The sequence below is a fragment of the Labeo rohita genome, chromosome 16 (assembly GCF_022985175.1).
Source record: "Labeo rohita strain BAU-BD-2019 chromosome 16, IGBB_LRoh.1.0, whole genome shotgun sequence".
NCBI lineage: Eukaryota > Metazoa > Chordata > Actinopteri > Cypriniformes > Cyprinidae > Labeo > Labeo rohita.
The window spans coordinates 90,241-102,752 of NC_066884.1; the positions used below are offsets into that span (position 1 = coordinate 90,241).

Below are 12,512 nucleotides of genomic sequence, written 5' to 3' on the forward strand. Positions count from 1 at the left end.
GTGTGTCAGTGGAGGGTAATAAATATCCTGTCATTAGCTGAGAGTCTGAGTGTGTGAATGAGAGCCATTAACGCTGTGTGTGTGTGAGTTAGTGTGTGTGTGTGTGTGTGTGTGTGTTCTGGTGTTGGCCGGAGGTGAGGCTGCTCACACGGTACCGATCACCCTTCATTTAAAGAACTCCCCGGAGCCCGGCGGGTCGAACGGCCCGTTTCTGCAGCTGCTTTAGTGTGTGTGAGAGACGCGGTAATGAGACGCAGCAGCGCTGCCTGCTAAACCTGTTACAGCGCGCACATGAGGAGCACAGAGCTCTACCGCCATCAGTGATCAAGGCCACATCACACACGCTGCTGCTTTCAGTTCCTCAGCGCCGGAGTTGAAGGGGTTCGCCGGACGCGCTCACACACGCTGGACGTGTTAGCGTTGCGTTCAGCTTGTTCTGTGTAGGTGAAATGCTGTGCTGTTGTTTTCTGAGGTATGCAGCAAACATCCCATCATGCTCTTGTCATCAGTCAGAATCTGTTGCCGCCCGGATGAACGTCTCACTTATGGAGGAGTGTGTGTAACAGGACGACACACCAGAGCTGTTCAGGGGCTGAAAACCGGAAACCGAAGCGAATAGTTGATTCGTGTTGATCCGATGAGTAGATTTTGTGAGGTCTATGCGGAGTCATGGATCAGGAAATGAATCACAACCTTGGTGTTGTCAAAAAAGCTAATAAAATAATAAAAACAGTATTATTATTATTGCTATAGTAAAATATAAATTTGATTGTATTTCTATTTTAATAATAAATAATATCTGTTATGATTATTATTGTGCATTCACACTGACTGTTCCATTAAAACATCAGTGCCGTCTGATCCTCCTATGGTGGTTCGTCGCCTCTTCCCCTCCCTGATGCGTTTGTGTCCCTGAGTAATGCCGTTTGTCTAGTTGGGCTCGTGTGTCATGTCAGTCTGTGTGTGTGTGTGTGTTTGTGGGTAATGTAACGTGCTGATGCAGGCGGTGTGGAGGTTGAACTGTCACATGTGTAACAGCGGCTGGCGTGAGTCTGCTTCTGATTAGCGCCGCTGTTTGCTGCGTTTGAGCGCGTTTATTTATTAATAAAAACAGGTGCAGATGTTGCGTCGCTGTGATCGCTTTCCCTGAAAACACAGAAATGAAGCGAGTCGCGCCACCTTTCATGACGTGCCAGTGCGCGGTGAACATTTGCTGGGCATGTGCTGGTGTGTTTCCCGTTAGCCCACACCGAACGAGCCGACGTCCGCGGACGTTTGAGACTCCCACGAATCCAGATCAGAGAAACCCCGGGCGAGTGCTGCTGAAGGCCTTGAGCGGCAGTGCTGTCTGTCCCTGACCTCTGACCCCGTCTGAATCCGTGCGCTCGCGCAGCTGCTGCTTCCGCGGCGAGGCCGATCTCTGCTGAACGTCAGCCTCCCGCCTCTGTCAGCCGTTACGCGCCGAACCACCCAGAAGCACTACAAAGCCAGGATGAGAGCGCCGCGAGACGAGCGGTTAAGTGGTTGCAGAGGTGCTGCGAGGAGGAGCGCTTCTCCCCGTCAGAGCTGATCAGAGACACGGAGTCATTACCCAGAGAGCACTGGGCTCCCACACACACGCTGACTGCTCTCAGCTGGAGACGTCACCGTAATACTTTCACCGCCGAGCTTCTGTCGTACGAGCACAGAGATATTCAACAGAATCACTGTAATACTGCACATATTATAGAGCTTTGTATTGTATTATAGAGCGTTACAGTTATATTATATCATTACGTCACCAGTCAAACAAGAAGACACTAGTGAACGTTACAAAGAGCAAACAACTGTTCTATTCATTAAAGTCTGTTTGATTGGAGTGATTCACTGGGATGTTTAGTGAATGATCTGGACGTATGTTGTTGTACTGGTTGTGAGGTGCGGCTTTATTTACTGCTGTAGTAATAGTTGCTTTTGTTCATTGTCATGTTATTTAGGGGCATGATTGATTGATGTGACACGCTCTACATGTGCAGCGATACCATTAACGATCACTGCTTGTGTAGAGAGGGAGAGTGTTTTTAGGGTTTAACTATGATGAAGTCATCTGTCTTTTGTGGTGATATATTTGATCTGTCTCTCACTGATGTCTGTCTGTCTGTCTGTCAGGGTGAGGAAGCCTTCTGTCCCCGTGTGTGAGTGTATGTTCGAGCTTCCGCAGCTGTGTGTGCAGGCGACGCGTGCGCAGGTGCTGCTGCTGCAGTGCATGTATCGCAGTTGGACGCACAGCACAGGAGGCGGAGTTTGCAGCAGCATCAGCGACAGCCTCGTTAGCCACGCCTACAAAACCCCAGGTACGTGCATGTTCACGTGCAACTTTGAAACTCCTTGTGTCTGTTGTGTGGTGAGGTGTGAAGAGCCTGTGAGTATCTGCAGTGTGTGTGTGTCTTCATGGAGGTGTTTCATAATGACTGCGGTGAACTCCAGTGAGGAGCCTCTGTTTGATCACGTCACACTCGTGTGTGTCCTTGTGCTGATGAAGTGTGTTGTCCTTGTGTGTGTCCGTGACATCCAGCAGAGGAATCCGTCTGATATGAGACACATTCGTGGAGAAACAGCTACGTTTGTGTGTGTCTGTGTGTGTGCGCCCATCACATTAGCTGCAGTCAAACACTGTGTGCTACAGCTGCCCTTCATTCAGCAAATTCTCTTCTCTTCTCTTCTCTGCTCTGCTCTGCTCTGCTCTGCTCTCAACATCAGGAACAGAATGTGCCACATGCTTAAATGACACTTTCCAGAATGCAGAAGCCTCATAAACACACACACACACACATATTCCAGATGTGTTCATATGTGCACAACCTCAGATTCTCTGTGCCTGCTGCTTCTGCTGTGTGTGTGTGTGTGTGTGTGTGTGTGTGTGTGTGTGAGTGCACAGGTGCAGAGGTGCACAAGCAAACAGCTGGAGGTCACTGGGGTCACACACCCCATCAAACACCCTAAGGGCAAAACCAGCACACACACACACACACACGCAGCACTAGAAATATATTCTTTTTTTTTTAATGCCGTAAACATGAAGTGTTTATCTTGTTGTTATGTGAATGTGTTTTGTGAATGAGTTCCCATCATGCATCTATGTTGTCCCAGATTACTGAATGAACAAACACACGATGGTGATCTGACTCTGGGGTGTGTTTCAGCAGGTGGAAAGCCCGTGTGTAGCGCTCCTGTGCTGGAGGTGTGTGTTCAGCGTGTGGAGCTGAAGGTGTGTGTGCGGCCGGCGCTGCTGTGTGTTTCTGGGACTCTGGGAGCCGTGAAAATGTGTGCCAGAACACCGGGTGAGAGCAGCTGCAGACATCTGCCTCTCTAACACACACACACACAAACCAGCACACACTCACACACACACGCACGCTCAAAGCCTTTGTTCATAACAGCACAATCCTGTTTTCACACACAGCACAAGTGAGCCTGTGTTTGGTGTATTATTTGTGTTTTTATGGCACATTCCCAGGATTTAGTTCCTTTGAGTCTCAGTGATTTACAACTCAAACATCTCTGATGATGCTGTACAGGATTAAAGAGACTTAACTGTTTGTAGTGCAATGTGTAAAGACAGTGTAATGTAAAATATCTTCATAGTAAGCTATAGTAAGTTATATCTATTTTTAAAAGTGGTTAATGTAGAAAATCTTGCATTTATATTCTGTGCATCTGAGAAAATCAAGATTGGTCTGTTTTTATAATGACCTCTTGAATCTCAGTAATTCAGTCTGCAAATCAACCTGTAGTGTGTTGAACATAACAGCTAAATGTTTGTTGTACATTCAGTGTGTTTTCAATAATGCAGGTTATTAATATGTAATTAATGTTTTACGGTGTGTGTGTATGTGCAGCTGTTTGTGAGGGGCAGAAGGATCACCTGGTCCCGCTGGTTCAGGGTCCGTCCGACACCACGGATCTTCACACGAGCCGGTGGTTGAGCGGGAGCCGTAAGCCGGCGTCTCTCCTGTCTCCTGATCTCCTCCAGGTCTCACTGCAACTCCCGCAGCAGGAGCACGTGCCGAACCCCGGTGAGACCGTTTGCTCGTAATGCATCCATTCTGAAATCAAGTGTGATCATGAGTTTCTGAAGTGTTACACCACTGCTCTGGTCAGACCCTACTGAGCCGTCTACGTAGGGAACATTTTTAGTCCGGTACATGATTTTGTCTGTCGGTGTCTTGAACATCTTTAAACCCCTGATGAAACGTGTCTGCGTGTCTTTAAGCTCCCAGTGAGCAGCTGGAGGAAAAACTCAATAGGTTGTTTAGGTAGAGAAGACAGAAACCTTGAGAGGATCCAGACTCATCTGGAGGAGTTTGTCCTCCTCTGGCATTAAATCAGCATTATTCAGCCGAATGGAGCAGCTCAGTCCTCCGAGACAGTCATTCATATCCATTCACAGTGGCTGTAGGGGAATGGCCGTCATGAGCTGTAGAGTTCAGAGTGTTCATCTCTATCCCTTTACTACTAGTCATAGCAGTAAATAAACATGAATGAACATCGGAAGAAACGGAACGTCTTACTGAAATGAATCGTGTGATCCGTCAAACGGTGTTTCAACTGCCGAAAGATGTCAGTAAAACAGCTTGAGAACAATAATGTCACATAACATCACATCACCTCACATTTAATGACCATAGACTCGAGCTTAAGAATCAGAATCTGAATCAAATGGTGAAATCTGTGTCAGTAGGCGCCATATTGAGATTGAGACGGATGTAGCTGCAGTTGAGTTCATCTGTGTTGAGATCCTGACAGTATGCTAGTTTGAGAGATAAGTTAAGTTAGGTGAGATAGTTGTGGCGGCGCCGCATGTCCTGCACAGATGATCCCAGAATGCATCTGTCTTTGTGCGTGTTTGATATGAGCATCCGATGGGTGTGCTCCAGCGATTTACTGTTTCAGGAGAGCAGACACGGGTAAAAATGAGACATATTTGAGATATTAAAGTCTAATTTAAACAGAAAACAGAGGAATCATTAAAGAGGTGGAAAAGATTCTTCCCAGAATCCTTCTGATCGCTCCTGTCCTCCATCATCCCACCGCAGTGTGAAACAGTGTGAAACTCATCGCACGAGTCTCTGCATGCAGTAAAACCCTCGCCGTTCTCTCTCATTTACATTCATGCATTTATGCACCGCATTCAGGAATCTCTCATCAGTTAAGCTATATAATGAAATGCTATATAATTTTCAAATAATGAAAGTCAGTGGGGTCTAGTGTTGTTTGGTTCACGGTATTCTTCAAAATATCAAGGAAGCCAGTCACTCCTGAACTGGACTGGGGAAAGAGCCACGCTTTGATGGTCTGTTAGAGAAACCGCCTGCCTGCCAGTCAGTTTGTGCATTCGACGTGGGGTTGCTGACGTGTGTTGTGTGTGCTCATAGTTTGTTAGGAGGGATTTCAGCTTGAGTTTGACATCATAAATCATTCAGACTCTCAGGAGGAGCGTTCATATGTGACTCGAGCAGCGCGGGACATCACAGGAGAAATACTGGATAGTGAGTGTGTTTTGGCATCATGTTCATTTAGAGGAGGTTCGTCAGATGATTGCTTGATTGTGATTGGTCGGCGGTGTGATCCTGTCCGAGATGCGTTTGTGTGATTGACCGTGATGTCCTGGCTAGCTGCGTCTGTTAGAGAGCGAGCGTGGAGATGAGACGTGAGAGAGATGCGCTGATACGGTCACATTCAGAGGAACGTTTCAGTGCGTTTCGCTCCAGTACTTCAAGAGATGCTTTATAACGTTATATAGCAGCGCTTGCCTTTAATCTGCCCAGTAATATTTCTAAATGTTCGACGTGTATTTTATGAATTCCGCAATAATCTTTTTCACAATCTCACGCTGAACTCGAGAACCGCGGTCCCGGAGACCCAGATGTGCTTGGAAGCGTTCCCGCTCTTGCGCTCGCTCTTTCCTTGCGTCTTTATCTCCCTTTACTCCTTTCCTGAGCGCTCAAACCTCAAAGCGTTCTTCAAGCTGTAACGTTTAATTACCTTGAAATGACATTTAAATAATTCCCAGGCCCATCTGCATCTCTGGCTCTCGCAGTCGGCATGAAGATGGGCCTCGACTTCGCTGCGCTACATCTGCTTTCCATTCGATTGTTTACCAGTGAATTAAAAAGAAATTCCAATTTACTTAGAAAATGGGAGTTCTGTACTTGTTAAACTCCCGTAGACGCAGACCAATATGTTTCTGTTTAATGAGCCTGAGGTTGGAACACACTAATAAATTAAAGGCAATTAAAGGCGTTGGATTTATCACAAAAGGATCCCGGCCGCACGGCTTTGAAACGCCTCTTTTATGGACATACAGTGATTTTACGCCGAGCGTTAACCCTTCGCTGTACGGCGGGCCGCTCTCGCTCGTTTTCTAGCCGTCCGTTCTGACGTTAGGAGCGACGAGCGAATGCAGCGATTTAGATTCCACACTGCCTGCTGTTCAGAACGTGACACAGCATAAACGACACAGCGGTGACCGTTTTATTCAGTAGTGCGCCGCACGCGTCACCTCATTGCACGTTTAATTCCGCCAGCGGCGTCCACTCACTGTCTTGAAAATGCATGTGGTTGTATTTTTCATTTGTTTTTGTTAGATGAGACTCGCACTAGACGGAGCAGCGGCCGACGAGAAACGCGCTGTACCCCTCAGTCGTCCTGCAGTGGGTTTCAGTCGAGCAGAAGTGCCTCACTACACCTTTAACTTGTGTCACAAGGCAAGTGCATGGCATTGTGGGGTGCAGTATGTCACACAGTGTTGTTTACTGTGAGTATTCCGTGGCATGCGTACTGAAGATGCCTACTGCGGGCTTAGCACGAGCGGTGCGCTTACGGTAGTGTGCCGCGCTCTCGTTGCACATCTGGCAGAAGGAGTTTGGTGGCGTGTGGATTAGTGCAGTGGGGGATGTTGGGTATTTTATGGGTGTGCAGTGCGAGCTGAGGGCTGCAGGTGTCTCTCTCTCTGTCTCCGACTCTCTCTTTTCGTCCCCGGGGAACCGTGAGGCGACTCGAGCTTTATGATGATAGAAAAAGAGCGCAGCGGAGCGGGGGCGCATGTGTTCTCCTCAGGCGCTCATGCAGCTGTGAGAGTTTGATTTATGTCTTTCTCAGAACTCTGGGATTTCAAAATGCTACATTTAATCAAACGCAGGGGTCGATCGCAGCGAACGGCGAAGATGTTCGGCGTAGAGCTGCGCTTGGAGCTGCGGGAACGGCAGAACAAAGGCGCCTTTAATGTGCGTTTCAACAGATCGACTGAGATTACGTACGCATTGTCTGCGGCGCTCGACGTGTTTCTCCTGTTAGCGGAGCTGCAGACAGACGGTTTCATTAAAAGCGCGTCGAGCCGAGCGTCAGAGCTGCAGCTGGGCCGTGCCGCTCCGCGTTCGAGGCGGTAGAATAATGACAGCAGGTGGATCGGGCCTGACGCGGCTTTGATCGCCCCGCAAACACCCCGGCCTGACACCGGATCTCCGGCTGGACGGCTGCGTGGGGCTCCGGGGCCGGCGTGAGTCCGTTAGCTCTGATCTCCGTTAACAGCTCCCACAGTCTCCGCTCCGTGTAAACGCACTCGCGGTTCTGTTCTCCTCAAACCTGCCGCTTTCCAACTTCGCTTCAGTTTGTGTCCTCTGACTGCTATGAATTTGATTAGTTGTGTGTTCTATTAAAATCACATAAAAGACACTGAATGAAGTGACTTAAGATTCAAATATGTAGTGAGACTCGTAAACGCTGCCTGTGATGTCTGTTAGCGGTGGCTTATGCGGTGATGTAGTCTGTTGGGTCATGTTTGGAAGCTCGAGTGGCCCTTTTCTCTCCTCACGGAGGACCACCGTCATTCTGAATGTGTTTAGACCTTCATCTTTCTTGCTGTTGTGTTTTTTGGCTTTCGCGTTCACCTTTGCCTGCTGTAATCTGTTCATCGAGGCAGAAGTGATGTCGCTCGACGTCTCGTCTCCGACCCGTGTGCTGCAGAATCGCTGCGCTGCTGCTTTTGGGTGGCATTTCTTTCTTCAACAGATCGTTGCAAACTCGCACGACTCTCGTAAAACCAAAGAGCCGTTGCATCATTTGGTTTTTTGGACGAGCAGATGCAGCAAGTGGCAGGAATTCATTCTCTCTGTGTTCCAGCATGTGTGTGAGATTTGCTCGTCTATTAGCGGAGGCCATTGGAAAAAACACTGCGTTTGATCTGACGTTTAAGAGACGAAGAATCAGGCGCATCAGGAAACGTTTGTGAGATGCAGAGCGAGCGGAGTCCAAACGGCGGCTCATTAGCTGAATTAGTGGAGTGTGAATGTGTTGAACGTCTCAGAGATGTTCTGACAGCACAACTGGCATGACAAAGTACATGTCGAATTGCAGGAGAATTAAAACCACATAGAGAACAGAGGTGTAGAACAACTGAACAGCTAAAAACGGGATTGAATCAAGAAGATGAAAACGATCGGTAAAAACGTATAGTACTGAATGATTGTGGTACAGAAATCACGTAGCTGACGGATGACCTGAATAATTTAACCTCATCTATTTTCATGTGTAGTGAGGGTTTGGGGTGTGAAGGTTATGCTCTCTGTCTCTCTCTCAGCACTGACAGGCTCACAGCTGGAAAATTGGGCTCTTTCCTGTCAGCTACTGGGTGTAATTTAATTCCCAGGGTGGAGGATTCATTTCCCACAGAGGTGAAGTGACTCTGAAACATTCAGTGTCCAGTGGAAGTTTCTCAGGAGTGACTGAACGACTGCTGCTCGTTACAAATGGAGACAATAGAAGCCATCAAAACAACAAAAGAGCAACATTATAAAAGTGTTGTGACAAGTCCCGGTTAATGCAGTACATGTGGCAAGATTTTATATACATTTAAAATACAGTGTTAGAGGGTCAAGTCATTATTATTTTTTTCATACTTCAAAAGAAAGCAAGTAGATAAAATGGAAATAGAGTTCTAGTGTTCGAGGGTAAACTGTGGATTATAGATTGATCTAGCCACAACATACAGGAAGTTGAATTAGTTTGGCGGTAAAGAATTACAGTTTAGGTGCGTTCCATTCAACCGCAAGTGGACTTCACAGGGTATTTCACCATCTCAAGTGAGATTCCGATCTGAAGGGAGCGAACATGTTCAGTTCAAAGGGCACTGTGTGAACGTCACAGGGAATAAGGGAACATCGCTTCACTGGACGTCACCAGTTAGAACTAACGATGGAGCTGAGTCGCTGAGTTACAATAAATGCTGTCATTATTATACAAACTGTAGTATTTATGAATGGTTATGGCGATGAATGTTACATTTGCATATTGTATTGTATGAACGCTGTGCAGCGACCCCGTCAGTCGGAACGCAGCTTCTAAAGAAAAATTCGACACGGGTGGTGCATTCTGGGAAATTCAGTGCTCTTCCATTCTGCTGCACAAAAGTTGATTGATTAAATACGATGTTGAAACGTTCAGACAGGACTTTGTTTCTTGTTCATTCATTCATTTGTTTCTTGTTCATTCATTCATTTGTTTCTTCATTCATTCAAATGGCAAATCTGCATCCGCTTTGCTAAATCAAATTCAGAAATTGAGTTTTAATTTGATAGCCTCTCTCTGGATTCAGTTCTGTTGGAGCTCAACCCTGCTGGAGATGTGTCGTTTGTGTTCGTCTGATCTCACACTGGCAAACGTCACTCAGAAAGGTTTTCATGTGACATTTGGCAGCACGTGTCGCAGCTGTGAAATCGCGGTTCATATTCTTTAGACTGTCCGTATTTGTGTTTTCCGGCAGCGGTTCTTCTTTCCCAGTGAGCTGACGGCGTTAAATCCACCGCGGCTCTTCGGGTTGTTAGCAGGGCTGTAGTTTGTGATTCTAGCTAACTGATAACTGCGGGTCACATGCGCTCACGGACATCAGCAGGTAGTTTTCTGTGCTGCTGGCGGAACGAATTGGAGTCTCCGTGGTCGAGTGCAGATATCAAAACACGAGGCCGCGTGGGAGGGTTGAGAACCGGCCCTTTCCCATGATCCCTCAGACAGGCTCCTGATCAGTGAAGGTGAGCCGCCGCGGGTTCGTTCCCAGCGCTGCATCTGGAGGAGGGCAAGTCCCTGACAGAAAGAAGGCATTAGCGCTGCGGCGGTGGGTTAATCTGTAATTAATTAAGCTAATTACAGGCCTGTCGTTAGGGCTCGCAGTTCTGCTGGAGTGACGGTGTGTAATTAATGAAGTCAGCCAGTAGGAACACTGTGATGGAATGTGAATTTCTGAGAGGAAGTTTTAGACACAAAGATCTGACAGGATGTTCCCTTTAGGACCACTGACCCCGTGACCTCCACGCCAGAGAGAGAGTAGAGAGAGACACGGCTTCACGTGTGGAACGGAGCGAGTCATTTATGTGTGTGTAGATTGAGCAGGCAGCTGCGTTTTGGATAGTTTGAATGCTGATGTACTGTTGATTAATAATATCGCTCGGGTTAGACCACACCCGCTACATTCAGACCACACCCCCTACATTCTGACCACACCCACTCATTTCAGGCCACGCCTGTTCGCTTTAGTCAGATCACACCCTCTAGATCCATACCACATTAAGCCTACTATATTCAAACCACACCCATAACAACAGTCAGACCACACCCACTGCAAAAGGTTTGTGTGAGAGTTCAGCATTAAAACTGCAGAAGGTAATAGACAGTCCTCATCATGATAAAAACAAGTGTGTGTTTGTGTGTATGTGTGTTCTCAGGGTTGTTGAGAGTCCTTCAGTCTGTCCTGGCATGAGCTCAGGGACCCTGTGTGTGTTTGTGTGTGCGTTACTTTGGCTTTTTAAAGATTAAACTCTTGTTTCTATGAGTGACTCTTTTAACGCTGTAGTCAAACTGTGTGTGTGTGTGTGTGTGTTTTGAGTTCTTGTGTAATGAGTGTGTGTGAGTGGTTTGTGAGTTCTTATGAGTAATTACGGGTTCTGTTTGAAGCGGCCTGTAAAACAGCAGCTCTCTGGAGCACCACAGCGAGAGAGAGTGTGTGAGTGTGTGTGTGTGTGTTTGCTGCAAGAGCTCCTGCGCTGGCTGGTGTGTTCAGTAGGAACTGTGTCTCATTTCAGTCAGGGGAGAGACAGACGGGACGGAGTGAGAGAGAGACAGGCGAGGTGAGGTGAGGTGTTGGCTGCTGCGGTCGGTCGGTTAGTTAGTTGGCTGGTAAACGGTAGTTGTGGGTGGTCCGCAGTGCCACTCTCTCCTGCTCATTTTTAAGTCGTTTGTTTGACACGTTCTGGCCTTAATTTGCACTGTTATTTCCTGCTGCACTTACAGCTGTGAGGACTCCCATCATGCACTGCTCTGCAGCCTCTGTGACCCTCTGGTTTCCTCATGGCATCACTGCCCCCCTGTGGCGGCTTCCCGTGTCCCGCCGGACACCAGAGCACGAGCCGGTGTTTGTTGGTTTGTGACAGTGTGACGGTCCGTCGGATGACGCCGGTCTGATATGTGGGCGTCTGTCATTTTTTATGATCTCTCACGGAGCCGTGCTGCGGGCGGGTCTTGTGTTCTCGGGCTCTAATGGGCTCAGCGTAAACGCTTGCGCGGCTGCCTGCTCTCTAAATAAATAATTACAAAAGCCCATCGAATAGAGACGTCAAACACACGGAGGGTCGTTCTCTACTCAAATAAACCAACGCAGTCTCACTCTAAATGCGCGTGTCTCTCTCTCTCCATATGTTTCAGTCTCTCTCTCTCTGTAGGCCTGCTGCTGGTTGTAATACATCGGGTTTGTGACTTTGAAGTCGGTTGCAGGATCGAAGTGTCTTTGAATCAGAACGCCTTTCAGCGGCTGCACCGCTCATGCCCCGCCCCTCCACTCAAGCCCCGCCCCTCAGAGGGAGTCGCGCAGCGCTGCGGCGTGATTTACTGCGTTCTCTCAGTTGACGTGTTTGTGTCCTGCAGTAAATCTGACGCTTGTTCCTGTATCTGTGTCTCTCATCTATGTCGTCTCTATAGGAAAGCGTAAATAATCTCTCCTGCGTAACGCTTGTAATTCCAGCTGTATTTCACTCTCGAACAGAAACATCCCACCTCAATTTTAAACCCCATAAACTAGATGAAACCGGTGTAAATCTGATAGACTCACTCAACACTCCTGAACCTGTCTGTCCGTCTGTCTGTCTGTCTGTGGTGCGGGGCTTGACTTCTCTCAGATGTGACCCTGCTTTAATTCTCCTGTATGTTCATTTTCTCTCGTGTCCTGTTCTGACATGTTTTTCGCTCTCAGTCAGACTCTGGGTTCACTGTCAGTTTTGTTCAGAGCTGATGTCGAGGTTTATGTCATATCTCAAGTCGAGTCGCGTGAAATGCCGCGCTGACGCAGCTCCTGCGTTTGTAACGGCGTGAGTCATCTAATGCAGCGGCGCATGTTTCCGCTCGCAGCAGCTGAACTGAATAAGCGGCGCGGTTCAGATGGTGTCCTGCTGCATGTAGGTCTCTGAGTTTCAAGCGCTTGACGCTGGAGT

At 47.8% G+C, this 12,512-nt stretch overlaps 1 protein-coding gene across 1 annotated transcript in view; it reads left to right on the plus strand.

Annotated features, from left to right (window-relative positions):
• LOC127178049 (intermembrane lipid transfer protein VPS13B-like) overlaps positions 1-12,512 on the plus strand; it is a 78,856-nt gene that overhangs the window by 14,256 nt on the left and 52,088 nt on the right. The window contains 3 exon segments of the mRNA XM_051130677.1: positions 2,149-2,333; positions 3,183-3,320; positions 3,879-4,055. Of these exon segments, the coding sequence (XP_050986634.1) occupies positions 2,149-2,333; positions 3,183-3,320; positions 3,879-4,055 (500 nt within the window).